Raw genomic sequence first — 20,667 nt, 5'->3', positions numbered from 1 at the left:
CATATGTGGAACCGGGGTCATGGTTTTATTTATTAGCGATTAATTTAGGGGATATTACTGTATGTTTGTTTGTTTATTTACTTACTTATTACATTTATATGGCGCTTTCTATACAAAAGCATCGCAAAGCACTGTACAGTACATAGCAGAAAAAAATAAAAAATCACAGTACATTTGTATAGCATGTCACACATACAACTGCCACAATCAGACCATTTAAATGACAGTATACACATAATAATACAAAAGCAGCAATTTTAAAGTTACATTAAAACCCACTAAGATAAGTGCGTTTTTAGTCTTGACTTGAAAACTGTAATGGTCCCAGCTTCCCCGACAAACAAAGGCAGAGCATTTAATAATTTAGGAGCTCTACAAGAAAAAGCCTTACCGCCAGTGTTGCTTTTGTTGACCCTAGGAATAACCAGCAGACCCACATCCTGTGATCTCAGAGTGTGGTTTGGAAGATACGGGGTCAGTAACTCCTGCAAATAACTAGGTGCTAATCCATTCAGGGCCTTGTAAGTTAACAGCAAAATCTTAAAATCAATTCTATACTGCACAGGGAGCCAGTGTAAAGTGGCCAAAAAAGGGATAATATGTTAACTTGTCCTGGTTTTTAGTCCAGACTGAAACTTCTGTAATATACCATTAGGAGTTAGAACTGTTTGTAATTGTTTGTTTGTTTCCAACAACTCTCTCTAGAACCTTATCTAAGAATGGTAGGTTGGAGATTGGCCTATAGTTATTCAGGGCTTTAGGGTCCAAATTGTATTTCTTAAGCAATGCTTTACCACAGCTACCTTAAGTGCTGAGGGAACTATACCGGAGTAAAGTGAACCATTTATAATTTTTAAAATGTGGGTATTAATAACACCAAGAACATCTTTTAATAGTTTTGTAAGAATAGGATCAAGAGAGCATGTAGTAGCTCTCATATGTTGAACTAGCTCTGTCAGTTTCTGTAAGGTAATCAAAGAAAAAGCTCCAATAGTAGCCTTAGTAGGCATAGTTGGTAAAATTGTACTGGAGTCCTCCTTAATAGAAGGTGTCTGGAATCACATTTCTGATGTCTAGTATTTTATTTTTAAAGAAATGTAAGAATCATTGCAGCTGTGAGAAGAGCCAATGTCAAGGGTAGGACTATTAGGGGAAGTATTAATTAATTTTAAAAGACACTCTCTGAGTTTTGATTGGCGCTACAGTATCTAAGATACCAGTCAAGGTCGTGCTGTAGGTATTAACCCTTTGCGGTCCTATGTCGGACCAGGTCCGATATTACAATTTTCCCTTTCCGGTCCGATGTCGGACCCTGTCCGACATCATCAAAAAGATGTAAAACACAGGTCTCTAGTCGTTTTTTCTCCGGAAAAAGCCGAGAAAACCATTCAATGGCCGAGTGAGACCGATAGGAGCCAAGGGAAGCTGAAAAAAAGAGGCGGATCTGAGCAATACACATGGCCCCGGCACCACAGAGATAACACGGACATAAGCAAACAAGATAGCTGCTTCTGCATCCAGTGCTCAAAGAATATCACAGACATTTGCAGAGCTTTTTGAGATGTTTATAGTAATAAAATAATGACTTGGATCGCATTATTGAGGAGTTTGGTGATAAAACGAGTGATCAGGAGGTGATTTATTGGTATGCACGACTATGAAGAGGTATGTGAAAAATACAGCCAACAAGGGTTGGGGTGGAGCTGGAGATGAAGTACTGAGTGTCCTGTTGATATGCAGTGCCTGAGACGCGCTGAATAAATGGGCCGCAAAGGGTTAACCAACTCATCTACTGATGAGGACTCAGAGTGGTAATGAGCTCAAGACATCAGAAAGCTTAACAACAGTTGAAAACTTAATTACCTGGGATTTAAATGTACGGTCCACAGTCTTTGTAGATACTGGCAGATTCACCTCAAAAAGAATGGCAAGATGATCAGAAATGGTAAGATCTGGGGTTATGATGTTCTTAACAGCTAAACCACAAGAAATTACCAGATCTAAAGTATGGCTATGATTATGCGTAGGATAATCGTGGCCATACTGTATACAATATTTGAGGTTCCTGGCGCGGGACCTCCCTATTTATTTATTAGTATAGCAATTCATTTAAGTGATATTACAGTATATTTGAGGGTGTGTTAGCATAGGTTCTTGGAGCGGGACCTCCCTATTTAGTGGGAACAGTGCTTGGATGCCTATAGGCAACTTTATTATATTAGCTGGGTTTTTTCTACTGTGTTTTATTTAGCATGTTTACTTTGTTTTACACTTGTGTGTACTGTTCTGCCAGTACTGTACTGTACCATTGTTGAGAGAGTCACATGCTTTGTTCTGCTCGCCCCCATCCAAGGTGATGCCATCGATGCTACCCTAGTGGCAGCAACTAGAGGTAAAGGAATGCAAGAAGAATATAAACTAGATCTGCTGTTTACTGTACAATGCTTGCATTCCTGTTTGTTGGCAGGGCTATCTTAGTGGCAGCAACTTGTAAATATAATCCTAAAGATTGTGGAATAAATCTTGGGCGCCTGTGTGGCGCTGCAACATCACTTCCTGTCTCTCCACTTCTAGGGCAGCAGTGTGGAGTAGTGGTTAGGGCTCTGGACTCTTGACCGGAGGGTCGTTGGTTCAATCCCAGATGAGGGACACTACTGCTGTACCCTTGAGCAAGGTACTTTACCTAGATTGCTCCAGTAAAAACCCAACTGTATAAATGGGTAATTGTATGTAAAAATAATGTGATATCTTGTAACAATTGTAAGTTGCCCTGGATAAGGGCATCTGCTAATAAATAAATAATAATAATAATAATAATAATAAATATGCCCACGACCCCCTTTTACACACCTATAAATCAACGCACACACACTTAAAAATGCATCACGTTCAAATCCCATCCCACCCATCACGCACATTCAGCAGCTTCATGCTGCTGAAGTCCTGCTTTCACTTCCAGGATCTGTCTTGCAGCTCACTTTTTGTGGAATTGTTGTTAAAGGTAGATATACCAACTACTGTCTCTTACTATTCTTTAAGAAGGCAGATTGCTCTACACTATTTGATACAGTGTACAAACTTCCCCACCCAGAACATACTGTATACATAAATATAATTCAGCAAAGGCTGGATATTGACTACCCACTGCAATACTGAATACCTTCATGATTCAAGGTATCTATGAAAAAGAACACCAGAAATGCCAGCAACATTGTTGGTCAGAAAAACAGAGTTGTTCTTTTGGGGCTGTTCTGATTTGAAGCAAGACCCTGGACGCAAACAAAGTTGAAGCCCATTGTTCCGGGGATATCAGGTGCTGACAATGTTTTGGAATATGTGGATTCTATTGTCTAATGCATGCCATTTTCCATTATCCTTGTTTTGTTAATGTGATTGCATATTACTGTAACACTAGAGGTAAAGGAATGCAAGAAGAATATAAACTAGATCTGCTGTTTACTGTACAATGCTTGCATTCCTGTTTGTTGGCAGGGCTATCTTAAATATGTATTATCCAACAATAATACAGCCTCCGTTGAATATAGCGCAGAGAGATCCAGAGGAGTGTGTCTTCATCTGGATCTGGTGATAACACTAGATTATCATTGTCCGAAGATAATTAAGAATGCTCTATTGTTAACTTTAATGCCCTGGGAATCAACACAGCCCCGATTAAGGCATTTAACAGCTCTTGGTTTATATATTTACAATGCATTGTTGGTCATACCATCAGACAGAACAGGAGATGTGGCAAGGTACAAATCCAATTTGAAGATAATGCACACAAATAATGCTGTGTGTTGAACATGGTTTCACCATGTTTATCTTTTTGAACCAGATGTTCAATTACTTGAATGCATGATGGCTGCTACAGTAGCAGTTACTGTAGTTTTCCAACCATTTCAGCCATGTGCCGTCACTAGAAGGCTGATTTAGAGTGCCCGAAAGTGGAGAGGGTTTACTGATACTACCAATGTCCCAACGATAATTTGTGCTGATGAGTCAAATAATAACTACTGTATCCTGTTGTGCTTAACTTTTGCAGTCATGTATTTATTGCAATTACATAATATAACTTGATTGCCACTTAACTCCTTTGGCTATTTATAAAGCGGTTGCTAAACCTGTGTTTTATGTTTAAGCAAATAGTGTGATGGAAACTGTAAAATACATTCTCATTAAGTGAAGCATTTTATCCAGCCAGTTGCCACTATGGAGATTGTGTTTTATTAATGGGTATTAACAAGCTTGGTGAAGGGTCTTTTCACTATAAACACTGTCATGATTTGTTTGCACTAAATGTTATGAATGGTCTAAGAACTGGACTTTTTGAATATACACAAGACAAGATATTGATATGCCATAATAAACAGGGCCAACTGTATGTAATAATCCATAAATAATCCAAGCAACGCTTGATATTGGGGGATATTCGGTCTTACGTTTGATGTCAATTATTTGTTAACAAAGGCTGGAAACTACCGAGAGACAAACTGGAAGAGATGTTTTAAATCAGAATTGAATTAAAACAGGCCAGTGTGTTTGAAAAGCTTCGTGACCTAATGCAAGCAGATTGTAGATCTATAGTCAATAGTATACAGTACTACAGTACAAGCTATAGGAAAATCAATATCCAGTAGTAGAGGTTCTGTGGCTCTGCTGAGATGGCATGGAATGCTTTTGGTTCGTTTCTGAAAAAAACAAAACAAGTGACCCCCTTTACGTTTTCTTGTGCCTGTGGGCTGCCCTGTATTTTTGGAATGTTTAGAAACCAAAGTTTCCAGCAGCCTTCACAGATTCCAAGGCTTGGTTAGACTGCAGAAATGTAAAGTATGCACTACACACTGCAGCGCTTCTTTGAATCTGGACACAGTACAGTATCTGGCCATGAATCAAAATCTATTGCCTCTGACCCAGAAATACTTACTGTCCACCTGCTCTTCTGCATCTCTCAAGCCATCGTGTTTTTACGTTGGATTTTGTGATGTTAATAAGTGAAACAAACAGAGAGACTAATTCACCCTTGGTGTAAAACGAACATGGAGTTGAACGGCGGCAGCATTCAGATCTGTCACTGTTAGGATCACTGTCACATGACGTTACTATAACATCATCCCTATTATTATTATTATTATTATTATTATTATTATTATTATTATTATTATTATTATTATTATTATTATTATTATTTATTTCTTAGCAGGCACCCTTATCCAGGGCGACTTACAGTTGTAAACAAAAAATACATTTCAAGAATCACAGTACAAGTATTAATACAATTAAGAGCAAGATAAAATACAATGACTTCAGTTCTGGTAATTTATAAGTATATTACAAAATATGAATCAATATCAGAGCAGATAACAGTGTCAGTTACATCAGGATATGATTAAATGCAAAATACTACAGATTGAATAAAACTTGTGGCAGATTACAGTACAGTACTCTAAAGTACAGGATTAAATGCAGTAAAATAGGGAGCAGATAAGTGCAAGTAAAGCGCATTAAGGAAGAGCGATAAAGTGTCCAGAGGGAAAAGAGGAGTTCTGCAGGTGCTGTCTGAAGAGGTGAGTCTTGAGGAGGTGCGGGGAGGCGCTGGGCAGTCCTGACATCTGTAGGAAGGTGTCACAAAGACGACTGCAGTGGGTGACGTCAGACCAGAAACAGGAAGTAACACACAGAGACTTGGGGTTTTGATGATCGCGCTCAGCATTTAATAATTAAACAGAACAGAAAATAAAAGGTTTGAACACAAAACACAGGACACGGCACTTACGCCAAAATAAATATATAAACAAAACTGACTAAACAGTAAACAGACAAACGAAACACGGTGAGTGAGACACTTCTTTTCTTCTTCTTCTTCTTCTTCTTCTTCTTCTTCTATTCTTTTTACCTCCTCTCCCCATCCGTTCTCCACTCACCGAACACCCAACCCCGAGTGAGTGAAAACATGCTGCTTTTATGCAGTTGTACCGAGACTCGATTGCTAGTCAATCATTCAATTGGAATCTCGGTACAACTGCACGTGAATTAATTAAAGTGCACTTTCCCGTGTTCACATACTAATACTTTAAATGCATGTGATGTGATGTGCCATCCTCGTGCCTAAATACAAATATACAATTTAAATACTCGTGCTTCACACACCCATTTATATCCCGTGTACCAACTACAATACACCAACATTTACACACAACACATAACATATAAACAAACTACGCACAAGGGCGTGGCCACATTGCCACAGAAGGTCATTCCACCACTGTGGGGCGAGGGTGGAGAAGGAGCGGCCTCTGGAGGCAGGGGAGCGTAGAGGAGGGACAGCCTTGCATACTTGCAACATCTGCCAATGTTTGATGCTATACAGCCATCCTTTTTAGATTTTTTTATTAGGAAATTATTCCACACATGTGACTTTGCTTTGCAGAATTTAAGTAGCTCAAAATCTCTGGGTGCTTCTGCCATATTTTCTTTTATGTTAGCACTGCTCGCGTTATGAGTTCTCGCAGGAAGTGATTATCTCGCAAAATAATAGCTGACATTTTCCAGTTTAACCAAAAATATCGGTATTGTTGTTCAAATACCAATTATTGTATTGCCTGATGAATATCGCAATATACCGGTATATTGGTATTCTCACAAACCCCTACCAAGATGGTAGTAGTGGATTGCATTACGATTCTGAAGCAAAGGCGTTCACGACTTCAGGGTTTAACATGCTCAGGGGATTGAATTCCCAGCTGCACACCTAGCGGGACAGCATGTGCTTGTGCTTTCAAATCGACTTTGGGATTTAATCAGCCCTCACCACAGACTTTCAGGTGCAGTACTGTCTTAGCTGCCTAGGTGGCACTCTTGCATTTGGCAGTTTGTAACAATAACTGTGCTTGGACCTATAGAAATACATTTATTTGTATCAGAGCTTTTGTTTGATCTTTGCAGAGCCGCGTCTACATCAAAGAGCAGCTTCAAGGAGGACTGACTCAGCCCCCCTTGGTACTGAAAGTTGATGAATAGTGCTGTGTGAGTGAACTGTGCCGTCTGGTACCATTCCCATGGGATTTAAAGTGTGCAATGCTTGAATGTTAGCGCTTCCCTCTCAGTGCAATGGGCAAATACACAGTAGAGGGTTCATGCAGGAGCCCTTACAGTATATTAACTCAGTGGGTTAATATGAGAGCTCATGCATGCACCTGCTTTTTTTACAGTTGTGTGCTACTGTAGTTCAGTTTCGATAGTAATGGGAAAAATGCTTTCTTAAAATTGCCCTTTTTTCTGACTTTAAAATGTTTTTCATTTGTCTTGTGCAGTAGCCTTGTAACTTTGCAATGTTGTGCATGCCTGTTCCTCTAACTGGGTACTCTTGATATCTTCACATGACAAGTTATTCCTGGTGTTTTTATTTTAAATGAAGTTATAATAAAGATAAACACTGGGATACTACCCCTGTAAGCTCTCTGTTGCATTACAGGATTAGACCCCACTTGGGTAAGCAGACATCACTGTGGCCAGTGACACTCCTCATTGGTTTCTCCCTGAGTCATTCTCCACCCTCTTTTCTGCCACATTTTTTTTTAAAGCAACACAAAGTGGAGCTGACAATGCAGCCTCCCCATATGGATTAGATGGCACATTAAAAGTTCTTTCCCACAATTCATGCATTTGTGAAGCCAGATGTGTCTCTGAATCTTTGGTCACGCTTGAGTTCCAGTAAGACAGTTTTCACTGCCAAGCCTCATTGTACTGGTGGGACTTCAGTAGGGGTAAGAAACAGGTCATCCTCAACTTTGTCCTTCATTCTCCTTTTTTTTTTGTGAAGAAAGTTCAGCCGTGAAGGAACTAGGAGCTTCTGAATTTACTTGAGCTGATGTCATCACAGGATGTGCAAGCAATATGTTATTATTAAATGCTGTGATGTGAACAATATGTGCTCTGCAGCCCAGCTAATTTAGTATTTAAGAATACAATCCTTCAAAATGATTTTTTTTTCTACGAATTGTGTTCAGCAGGATATCCATTTCAGCTTTCACTGAAGAACATAAACAAATATGCTCTTCAATTGGCTAACATTAACAGTTGGCTAACATTCAAATGGTACAATGACGTCTCAGTATTCAAGTGTTACAGAACACCCTGCTGTGTTTACAAGAAATGCATCAATGTACCTTTGCTGTATTCTGTGTGGTCTGTATCACAGCATATCTCTTTTTAACATAATCACCATTGAGTTGATATTTTATTCACACACCATGGCTCATTAATCACAAATGAAGAATTCCTCTTATAAACATTTCAGTCAAACCCCTGCAGCAATGCTTATGTCATGTTCCCTCAATACACCACTCGTTTCAACCAGAGCACTAGCACTGTCGTAAGAGTAAAATATACATGAAAAATACAAAAAAACAAAATACTAAGAGATTAAGTGTTACTACTAACAGCCAATACAGTAAGTTAAGTTACAAGAATATGTTATTCATCAGCAGACTATATACATAGGCACCTTATTTGTTATTGCATATATCAGCCAGTAGAATATTACATATAGATATGTAATGTGTCTCATAATTACGCTTTCAATCTTGACGTTTTGTTTCAGCAGTTATTCAGAGCATGTGAACGACTGATTAATCAATTTGTCACATATCAAGCAACAATCATCTGCACCCAAAACATTCAGTTACATTGTAAAAGATCAGGACAACAGCAGCTGCATACTAAATGACTTTGACTTTAAATTGCCACGACCTTTAGTTTAGGAAAGATAACAGTTTTCAGATTTAGTAGTATACCAATTAAAAGCAGCTTTGCAGATTATTAACAGTTACAGAAATGGAAGTGGATTTGTGTATGATCAAGCTGGCGAAGGACTTGAATGTACAGTACTAGGCACTCTGTTCCACTAATTAGGGACTTTGCATGAGGAACAGTGTTTTTACAAAACAACTTTATATCTTTTGGAAATGAGAAGTCATGCCTTACTATGTGATAATGAGATGTTCAGTGCTCAGGTCAAGTACATGTCTGTTTGATGTTGCACGCATACCTGTGATGTGTGAATAAAAAAACAAAACAAAAAACAATCCGAGAATATGCCGAAAAAACAACCACTCAGTACAGTATTTGAATGTGCATGCACTGCTGGCATGAACTCTTGCTGCACTATGGACTGCAAACATCTGTGTATGGAGGACTATCGGCACGGGTAGAAGTGAACACACAGAGGCAGGTGGTTCACATGGCGTTTACAGCAGTTTACACTGGTGTTCTGCAGTCCTCATGTGCATGGCTCTTTACCTGGGAGGGGGGGATTGCTCGACAGCATTGCATCACTTTAGTTTCAGTGACGCTGTTTTAAAGTATTGTGACAGAGATCGAACGATTCTTGGTGTTAGATCTCCCTCCCGACCTGTGAGGTCGCTGTGTAAAAGGAACAGAGTACCCTTAACTAATTGGCACGACAATTTATTCCTTAGGGTAGGTGGAAGTCGGTCATTTAGGAAGGGGGCTGAGCTACAGTACCCAAACTCAGTGACCCGGACGGTAAACGGCGTGGCATCTGAGGATTGGAGGAGCGGATGCGCTCGTTAACCTAGGGGTCATGAGCGAGGGTATAAATAGGGGACATAGTGTAAGTGATCTGTTCCTTTGTAAATGGTTAGATCAAACCTAGAAGGAGAATCCTGTGCTGCCAAAACGTGAGTGTAGTGTTTTAGTTTGTTTAAGTAAAAACTGTTTGTTTGTTATTTTAGACTGCTTCTAAAAGATCCCGATGTGTTACTATTCAGCCAGCATCAAACCCGGACACCAACACTTTCCCTTTGTTACTGGAGAACTGTCTTGCACCACGAGCACTAATATCACTCACTGTTAACTGTGTTTGTGTTTTGTGTTTCGTGTAGATATAATAGAACTGGGATTTTTGGTTACGGGTCAAACCTGGGGATTACAATTACTGAGTGATACACGCCGCTGTATCACTCCATCATTATTATTTACATGTGTTTGCCATAAGGCTCTGGACATTTTTAAATAAATCAGTAAACACTCTTGCACCTGAAAATCATTGTTCGTTTTGTATCCACTCTGCACTGCATGCGCCTGTAATCAATCACCACTTTGTCACAAGTATACAAGTCAGTTTTGTAACCATTTGATTATAATGGGGAATGGAGGTGTCATGGGCTAGTGCCCACCTGATGACTCCTGGGGGCCCAACCTGCCCATTCCAGATGGTTGCCATGCTGAGGTGCTACAGCCATTAACACAGGGCCAATAGGAAATCCATGTTAACTTGCCGAGGAAAAGCGCTGAAGACTCATATATTACAGGGAAGCTACGTCTTGGTTGGTCCCCACCACTACTGTCTCATTCAGTCATGGTAAAAGCTGTGTCCAATATTAGCATAAAGTAAACAACAGCCACTCTCATGTAATAACAATCTTAAACATCCTTGAGTTTGGTGGAGGCTCGTCTGCTTTGAGTTGAAGAGTGCTACTGTACGTGTTAGAATAATGTTAACTGTCGTTAATCTTAACTAAACACACAAGGAAAGAAATATTGCAGGGGTCTAAAGTCTCTATCTGAATTAAACTCCTGGGGCTAAAGTCTATAGAACCAGAAATAATTTCATGGTGAATTAAGATATAATTAGGTAGTATGGACTTTTTAAAACCATCCATATATTTTGCCAGATGGGGAACAACCAATTGACCTCAAGCACAAATGCAGCCAGACCGTAATTAAAATTAAGCCTTGCACTACAGATGAGGAGTAATCATAACATGATGTCATTATGACCCAGATCAACTCAACCTGTATCATTGAAAATGATGCTATTAAATTAAATGACACTGAATAATGAAACTACATATTGAGCAACGGCTGTAATTCTACCAAACTCTGACAGTCTATTTTAACTTCTACTTTGATTTAAGATATTTTTTTTGCACTGGGAGAAATGAAAGGACGTTTTAAGAAATGTCTGTAGTTTAGTTTACATACGATGGGCCATATTTGGATTTTATTGTGTGTTTTCAAAAAGAAGCACAGTACAGTAATTTTAACAATATTAAGCTAGCAAGAAGCTACTCAGAACAGTAATTAAACTGCTCCTTAATTTACACCATTATAATTTTTCCTTTCCTCTCAGAAAATATACTTTTGCCTTTGCACTTGTTTCACAATATGTCCAAGCATGTAAGCTATGGGACAAAAACAAATTAAAAACATGCAACTAAATAAGGGGAAAAGATATTAAAGAATATCTGATAGTACAGTATTGTACCCAAATTGTGCAATTAAATACCCACCAGCCCATGTCGTGTACAGACGATCCACCGGCCCTCACCTTGTGTATACAGCACCTCAGAGTGTATACTGTGTCTGATACCAATGATGATGTTGACGCAGAGGTCTGTGTTCTCAATCGGAATCTAGGCTCAGCGGACAGCCTGGACGCAGAGGTCTGTGTTCTCAGTCGGAATCTAGGCTCAGTGGACAGCCTGGACGCAGAGGTCTGTGTTCTCAATCGGAATCTAGGCTCAGCGGACAGCCTGGACGCAGAGGTCTGTGTTCTCAATCGGAATCTAGGCTCAGCGGACAGCCTGGACGCAGAGGTCTGTGTTCTCAATCGGAATCTAGGCTCAGCGGACAGCCTGGACGCAGAGGTCTGTGTTCTTAGGCTGCCGATGCCTTCATTTTTAATGCAGACCAGTGCTAACGATGTCGGATAGAGAATGCAAACCACAGTACAAATGGAGCTGACTTTACCATTGCTTGCAAAGCTGTTACATTGTTTTCCAATGTGTGTGTTTGCAGTTTGATTTCTTGTTTTACTTTTGTTGTTTTCTTTTTATACTTGCAGAAACTTCAGCAGGAGAACGTACAGCTGAAACAGGAACTTGAAGACCTAAAGTAAGACATCTGTGGTGTTTTCAAGATTTGCTGACACTTTTTAAACATTTTTTGCACACAATTAAAATGTACTGAATAAAAAGGACAATTTTGCAGTCTTGCAAAGGGTGTTTAAAAGCAAATCATGGCTTTTTCTTGAGTAAAAAATGTGGTCACTTTTGCAACCCTCTGTAACTAGTTCAAAGCTAGTGGGCCTTTACTCACAAAGCTTTAACACACAAGATATAGAACGTTTGTTCATGACTTTTTCTAGTATTGTTAAATGAAGCCTACAGGAGCCCACCTTATAACAGCTTCTGGATATTACTTCATAAAAACAGACTTCTTTAAATTAAATTGTTCACAATAGGGCCCTCAAAATCAGTTATTTCTATTGAATGACCCAATACTTGTTATTATAGTTTGACAAAAATAAAACTTGATTTGTGGTACAAAACATGGCAAATGACTGTAGAATTATTTGATGCTTTCGACATGAGGGGCTGCCTATTGTAAGGGTGTAAAGGGTGTATTGAATTTATCACATTAAAGAGAGAGAGAGAGAGAGAGAGAGAGAGAGAGAGAGAGAGAGACAGAGACAGAGACAGACAGACAGACAGACAGAGAGAGAGCATCTGATTCTTTTACTACATTTGCAGTCTTTATGTCTCTCTAATGACGTTTTGATAGCTAACATACTTTGGGAGAAAAAAAACCAATCCACAGAATGAAAAAACTAAGTGTTTCACTTTATTGGAACACGAAACAGAAATGGTTTACAATATATTTATGAATCGTTTGTGAATACATCCAGGAAATGTGAATTTATGGTCGCAAACCCATCCAATACCTGTATTTAGATACAACATTCCGCTATGTACATCATGCTGTTTAAATGGACCAAAGCCATTAGGGAAGTCTTGATACTTTTTTAATATACAGTATTAGTGATTATTTTCATCCTTTAAGTGACGAAAACACAAGGAGTTTGTTAGCTATGATTAAATTATATGATGATACCATCACTCCATGTTTAAAAAACAAATGTGTGTTTTAAGGTTCTGCCACTAGACTTATGCAACATAAACGGTATGTTTTAAAGTGTCTGTATGTGCACATGTCCGCTTCATAGGTCTGCACAAAGATGGTACATGTTGTAATAGACTCCTTGCTGTCAGCAACAAGACAGGATGTGGGGAAGCAATTAAAAAGGCAAACAGGATGTTTGGCTACTTCGTCAAAAGTGTAATATGTTGTTTAATTCTGGTCTGGTCATTGTGGCCTTAGAAATCAACCAAAACAATCCCAGGGCTTCAATGGATGAGCTGTGAAGATAGGGTGAGGGATTTCAATGGATGAGCTGTGAAGATAGGGTGAGGGATTTCAATGGATGAGCTGTGAAGATAGGGTGAGGGATTTCAATGGATGAGCTGTGAAGATAGGGTGAGGGATTTCAATGGATGAGCTGTGAAGATAGGGTGAGGGATTTCAATGGATGAGCTGTGAAGATAGGGTGAGGGATTTCAATGGATGAGCTGTGAAGATAGGGTGAGGGATTTCAATGGATGAGCTGTGAAGATAGGGTGAGGGATTTCAATGGACGAGCTGTGAAGATAGGAGACTGTGTGGTAACCAGGAGGTCCCCGGTTCAAATCCCACCTCAGCCACTGACTCATTGTGTGACCCTGAGCAAGTCACTTAACCTCCTTGTGCTCCGTCTTTTGGGTGAGACTTAATTGTAAGTGACTCTGCAGCTGATGCATAGTTCACACACCCTAGTCTCTGTAAGATGCTTTGGATAAAGGCGTCTGCTAAATAAACTAATAATAATAATAATAATAATAATAATAATAATAATAATAATAATAATAATAATAATAATAATAATAGGGTGAGGGATTTCAATGGATGAGCTGTGAAGATAGGGTGAGGGATACTGAATGTATTTAGCTGGAACAAAGAAGAATGAGGGGGGACTTGATTGGAATCAGAACGAGATGACACAGTTGGAAATTAAGTGGAGACACTTGGGACACAGAGTGGTGAGGGTATGGAATGGGTTACCTAGCAATGTTACTGAATCATTGGGATCCTTTAAGATCCAGTTTTACTAAGTTCTGAGATCAACCAGCTACTAGGACCTGGAACAGCACTGTTGGTCCAGATGGCCTCCTCTTGATCGTGCATGTTCTTATGTTTTTATTGTGTGTGATTGTGTAATGAAGAGTCTACATTGGCAATGCTGTTTACAGGACTCAGTATCAGCAGCTGCTTGATGAAGGGAAGGGGGAGACGTTTGACGAGAGGCGTGTGAACCTGTTGAAGGCTCAAGTGATGCAGCTGGAGAGACAGGTATGATGGAGATGATGGGTGCGCTCTGCTGACAAGAACACCAGTATTTGTGCATTTTTTTTTTTTTTTTTTTTTTATGAAATAGAAGTTTATTGGTAAGCCCTGTTTGTGGAATTGAAAAGTGTTAGCTGGCTAGACAGACCGCTCCCAGGGTATTATTAGAAGCTGCCTCGTCGCTGTCTCGTTGCCCAAGTGAAACATGCCTTTGAACAAGCTGCTCAGAATGTGGTTAGTTTACATGATTTTAATGTAGATTCTTATTGACTCAAACTCGCCACAGGAACACCAGCCAAGTGCAGCAAAATCCGCTGCCAAAGGGCCCTACAGTAGCCATTTTATATATGCCACATTTTAATAATCAAGCATATTGTACTTTTATGGCTGGAATTTTCCATCCAGTGCTGTATACTATGAAGATAAAATAGTGAACTATTTCATTTAAGGTATGCACAGACACAACCTAAACCATATTAATTTGACAGGGTGTTTCAGTTTGCTGTTAAACACTTCGTGAATATAAAGCATTTAAAGCAGAAGCCCTTATTCCAACTCTCTAATACCCGTGAATGGACAGGACCAGCACTGAAAGACAGATAAACACATCCTGAACTCCTAAACATTGACATCCTTAGCCCCTTTCACACTGGCACTCCTACCTGGGTCGTACCTGGGTTAACCCGGGTCCCAGCGACCCACCTCAGGATGTGGGTCAATGCGCTTTGACCCGGGTTGAGCGAGACAAAATAACAAACAGCCACGCCTGCGTGAAGGTTTCACTTCCGCAAGGAACATTTATTGTTTATTCTGTGCAGCCATATATTTTTGTTTCTTGAAACACACCATGAGTCAGATGGCAGCAGGGGAAGATACATTTGCTCTAATCAACATTTGGGCCGACGGTTCAATCCAGAGAAGCTTGAAACAAGCTGCTTCCGGGGCATTCATATGCACATTGTTTACTTGCGTCTATCACCCAGATCAACCCCGCTTCATCTAAAGCAGTGTGAAATCTCGTAGCCGACCCGCATGACACCGGGTCCCGACCCGGGTAGGTTCCAACCTGGGTAGAGCATGCCAGTGTGAAAGGGGCTCTTGATACAGTAGCAATGCAGATTCTGTTGAGCTTCACAGGCGTTTACACTTATTGATTAAACATGTTCATATATTGGGAATTTTGGAAACCAATTAAATAAGCCATCAGGAGAAGCCCTCCTTAGAGACCTGTTTTTTTTTTTTAATTATTTTTTTAAATTATATATGACATATTAATGTGGATGAGACAGCATGTGTAGAGTAAACGGAAAGCACTTTACATAAATAACCTTACACTGCACATGACACTGTATAATAATCGCCTCTATATTTGACATGCATTTTTTGGGCAATGGTTTACATTTTAGGAACAATTATAAAAATTTAACTCTTGAAATATTTTTTGTTTACACTATTAACAGCCTTACTCTTTGTATATAATGCTTTGTTTTTATTTTAGTCATTTTTTAATATTCATGATTACATAAGAAAGAAAAAACATATATTTGGATTGATACAAATGGTCCCAGATATACACACATACCATTGATGTTATTTGTAATTGTTTTATGTATTTCTTTCCTGGCTGTTGCAGGTGGTGCTTCTTGCGGAGGGACTGAGTTCTCACGCCTCTCGTAACTTGGAGGTGGAGAATGCTCTGGAAACCCTCACTGACCGATTAAGGTATTTTAACCAGATGTTTCTAATAGAACACTGGTTCCACTTGGATAGCGCAGTAGAATGCTCATGCCGGATTGAAGTGTATTAGAGAACCATGATTTGTCATTCTAATATTCTTCTCAATCAGCTTTTACGAATGCCAGCTGCTGTACTGCTGTATGTGTTGCATACCCTTTTGGTGCCATTGACTCTTAGAACGCTTGAGTGCTTTGGTCACTGCTGCCATGGAGAGATCAATTGACTTTGTTTGGTTAGACCCCCAGAGGAAGGGCTAATTCATGAGATTGTATTAGTGTCCACTGCTGTCTTACCAATGAGGCTCACAGAATGTGAACAGACACAAATGACAGCGTCTTCACATAAAGAAGCGTACCGGGTCAGACTCTCCATGGTTCCAGTTCAAAGTTTGCATCACAGGAGACCTACAATCTACATTATGACTTGTTTGTTATCAGCTTTATAAATACATATTTTGCTATTCCTATTAGAAAAAAAAGTAATTTGAATGTTCCACTGGAGGATACCTGGTTCTCATTTCCCCTGTGATTAACAAGGTCATGTTTTTGTTTACGGACAGATTGCTCCTAAGCTGTGAAAACTACTCTCCGGAGGTACCCATGGCACGGGCAGAACTCACTCAATTGATTGAAATGTGTCGAGATGTCAGGCAGAGATTACATCGGAACAATAAGGTAAGGCAACCGCACTTTCAAAAAGCTGTTTAATAACATTCTAAAAACTTGCTTCTTGTAAAATGTTCTGGCTGTAGGTTTATACGGGTCCCTGGTTACACCAACAGGTAAGTTACGTGCTCAGAGTAGATGGGGGTGGGTTCAGGTGTGAGAGGTAAGTGGTTTAAATGATGCTCAGAGTAGATGGGGGTGGGTTCAGGTTTGAGAGGTAAGTGGTTTAAATGGTGGGCTGCAGGGCAGAAGACAGTAGAATGGATTATGTTTTTGAGGCAGCACATCCTGTATGCCTCATGTCTTCTCATTTCAGTACTATAGCGAGGATCTGAGCACCGTACCCCTGCTGCAATGCCTTCTATATACTATGTTTAAGACTGCTCAAAGTACAGGGGTGCATTATTTGGGAATGGCAACAGCTTTAAGAAGATCTATGCTTGTATTTCAGTGCACACACTTTTGGAGTTTCTTCATTATTAATTATTAGGATAGGTGTCTGTTCCACACAGAAGGAAAGCGAAAGTTCCCCTCTCTCTGAGTCTGTATTGCAGGGTGCGCTTTATTAACTGGTGCGGGTTACTGGTCCTGGTCTTGTCAACTACTGATCACAGATTTAAGGTAGACTGTCTGCACTTTGTCTTACTGGGGTGTGTCGCTGGTACTGTACATGCTTCAGGAGAAAACTGGATCATTGAATTTACCTTCAATTTCTTCATGTAGAGGAGTCCTTAATGACAAAGCTGACTTTCACTCAGGTCTCAGCTGTGTTCCCTGTCAGGCTCAGAGAGCTGGGCTGATTGCTTCTGTGAATACATATGTGGATTTGCTGAGCCCTGTAATGAGGGTCATTGCTGCTGGAATATTTGTTTTTTTGCGCTGCCTTCTTTTGTCTCAAGTTGTCTGTCTCTCTATCTGTCTGGACTCTCTGCAGTACCAGGTGCACACGGGAAACTAGGATGATGTAACACTTCCATCTGCCAGCTAATAACATGCCACTATGATAGAAAGTCCAGTTAAATAATAGCCAAGGTGTTATTACACGCTTTATCATGTGCTTGCCCATAGACAATCTTGTATACCTGTCATGCTAAATTAATGGGATCAATGCAAGAGATATGCTCTTTTCCAGGGGCTCCTGTTCTCATCAGTGATATTTCTTTAGGTGTTGTGCACGGGCTTCAGAGAAGAGAACAGCTTGCTCTTATAGTTTCAGTTAAAAAACTTGGAGGAAACACAGTAGATTTGCACTGGCAGTGACACAGCATGTGACCCATGGCACAAAGTCTGATAGCCTTTCCCAGTACTGAGAGGATTTTAAGGGCAACTGTACAGCCTTTTTGACAAGCAAAAGCATAAGATAGTATAAGACGGTGCCCTTTTGTCTGACCCGGCTGTGAATTACAAGTGCATCAGTGAATATAAACTTTCACTGTGGCGCTGAAATATTTGAGTTTTCTGAGCTAGTACATTCATCTTTGTGTTTTGCATTTTCTCTTTTAGTTATCACATCCTGGTGACTTTTTAAAACATTATTCAAAGTTTTCAGTCCCCTCACTAGAGCTCTCACTAGAATTGTGTTTGACCTCCAAGTCTTGTAGACCAGTTTGTAACCATTAACCTGCCCCCTTGTAGATGTAAAAAATGTATGTTGTATTTCTTACTGCTTGAGGTCCACTAGAGATGTAGTTCTAGTGTTTACTGTAATTCTATTTAAATTGGACTGTTCTGTTGCTGCTGTCCTCCAGGATACCCATGCAATGAGCTGTAGAACTTGCTTGATTTCTGTGCCTGATAAAATATGAAAGGAGGAATGAAAGAATAATACATAAATAAATAGTGACAAAGCTTAATGTGGAAGGAGCTCCTCAAAAAAAGTGTCTGAGCGTTGTTCAGTGGGGAATGTGCATTCTAAATGTTGAATATGCACCCTCCTTAATTAGGAGTGCCATTCCTTTTGTTTCTGAAACACGTTCTTGTTCTTTGCTGTATTCCCACTCTCTTGCCTGTCTCTCAGTACAATGATTTTGTTTATTTATGCTAAGGTTGAAATACTGGTGAATGGAGCAGTTATAATATTCTTAATCTGCATTGTTGCTGAATATATATGTTCCAAATCTAATCAAGTCAAACAGCAAAAAGATAGAGATTGGTTTGGTGCGCAGAGACCAATTTCAGTCAGTTGCAGTAATTTCCTTTATTTCCCTTGCTAGCCGAGCTATTGTTTCTGCTGATTTCAAACACCCCTCCAAGTGCAGAGTCGCACCAATCACCACAGAATGCTTCACTTCATTCTAAAAAATGTACCTACCATTTCACTGTTGATGCACTGTAATGACAAAATAATGGGGATATTTCGTAAAGTGCATGCTTGTCTCCCTGCTTTGATTTCACTCAATTCGCCTCTTCCCTTGCCTAAGCTCTCCGGGCTGCAGGCAGGTCGGTCTGTCACGCCTGGGCCCCCTTTGCTCTGTACACTTCAGTAATCTTGCCCTGAGACACTGCCCCCACCCCTCTCATCCATGAAGTGCCATGCATACTGCAATGGGTGTGCGGTGTACTGGGTGGCTGTGGATAGCCACATTGCTGACGCCACTGTGCTTCGGGTAGATGCATTCTGAAATCCAAAAGTACTGCAATTAAATGTATGGATATCCAATATTTTTCAGATGGTTATCTTGTCAAATGGAAATGCCAATTTGTCTGGTGGCAAAATGGGTGCTTTGAAGCGTGGTCTTTGCACATGAAATTGTTGCACACCAAGGGGGCTTGGTGGTCCAGTGGTTAAAGAAAGGGGCATGTTACCAGGAGGTTCCAGGTTAAATCCCAGCCACTGACTCACTGTGTATGACCCTCAGCAAGTCACCTAACCTCCTTGTGGTCTGTCCTTTGGATGAGATGTAAAACAAACGAGGCCCTATTGCAAGTGACTCTTGTTGTGATGCATAGTATACCCCCAAGTCTACCAACTGCTTTTAGAACCCTAACACAGCACATTTAGCTTTTAAATAATACATTTCTGAGAAAGAGCCTATCAAAGACCAACTTCTGTGCACAAAAAAGAAAAATCATTTATAATATGGTTTAGAAGGGGTCGAATTTTGAAAAGGCAATCTTGGCTAGATTCAGATGCAGTGACCAAAGTTTGAAACGCTTGAAAGGCATTGCATCTGCAACGTTTGGATGCCTGGAGCTTAGGGCCCCAGAATCATCAACTGCAGGCATGCTGACGACACCCATTATCAATTTAAATCAATGAAAGATTTGATTTCATTAACATTTGTGTTTATGCTAGTACCATTCATTTGAGTACAGAGTGGTTTGAGTGCCTATATCTAGTGCCGTTGATTTCATCAGGTTCTGAAAATCTTTTACTGCTGAATCATGCCTGAAAGATTATTTTGTCCACCTCTGAAATTATTATTATTAGTATTTGTGGCAATGTGCCCCGCCCCTGTGTGTATTTTTGTGTTTTATGTTGTATGTTGCGTGTGTTAATGTTGGTGTATTGTTGTTGGTACACGGGATATAATGTGGGTAATGAGCACGAGTGTTTAAAATGTATAATTGTATTTAGGCACGGGGATTGCACTTCACTTCAAATGCACTTATAATATATAATATGTGAGCACGGGGTTGCACAGAATTAATTCACATGCTGGGATTCAAGTGAATAATTAATTAGTAATTGAATCCCAGCACAACAGTATATATAGATGCACAAAGCACTCACTCGGTGTTGCGTGTTCGTGAGTGGAGAACGGGTGTGGAGAGGAGAATAAAAAAAGTAAGAAAATAAATAAATAATTGATACGAGTGCTGGAAGCACCAGCACCGTACTTGTTTAGTGTTCGTCCACTGTCTGTCTTGTTTGTCTATTTATTTTGGCCCAAAGTGACCTGTTTTTCTGTTTTGTTCAACCTTTTTATTTACAATAAACCGGCGCAAGCAAGCGCATTTACCATTTCATCCGTCCTGTCTGTGTTGTTCATTTCCTCGTTCTGAAGTCACCACTCAGCCA

At 39.9% G+C, this 20,667-nt stretch overlaps 1 protein-coding gene across 2 annotated transcripts in view; it reads left to right on the top strand.

Moving 5' to 3' along the window:
- Positions 1 to 20,667, top strand: part of LOC117963072 (uncharacterized) — a 104,919-nt gene that overhangs the window by 10,312 nt on the left and 73,940 nt on the right. For both annotated transcript variants that reach the window (XM_058988866.1, XM_058988863.1), the window contains exons 2-5: positions 11,870 to 11,919; positions 14,151 to 14,250; positions 15,878 to 15,966; positions 16,541 to 16,655. In XM_058988866.1, coding sequence (XP_058844849.1) covers positions 11,870 to 11,919; positions 14,151 to 14,250; positions 15,878 to 15,966; positions 16,541 to 16,655 — 354 coding nt within the window. The remainder of the gene's footprint in view (positions 1 to 11,869; positions 11,920 to 14,150; positions 14,251 to 15,877; positions 15,967 to 16,540; positions 16,656 to 20,667) is intronic.

Source organism: Acipenser ruthenus, chromosome 2 (genome assembly GCF_902713425.1).
Source record: "Acipenser ruthenus chromosome 2, fAciRut3.2 maternal haplotype, whole genome shotgun sequence".
Lineage (NCBI taxonomy): Eukaryota > Metazoa > Chordata > Actinopteri > Acipenseriformes > Acipenseridae > Acipenser > Acipenser ruthenus.
This window is presented reverse-complemented; position numbering and strand designations above follow the sequence as displayed.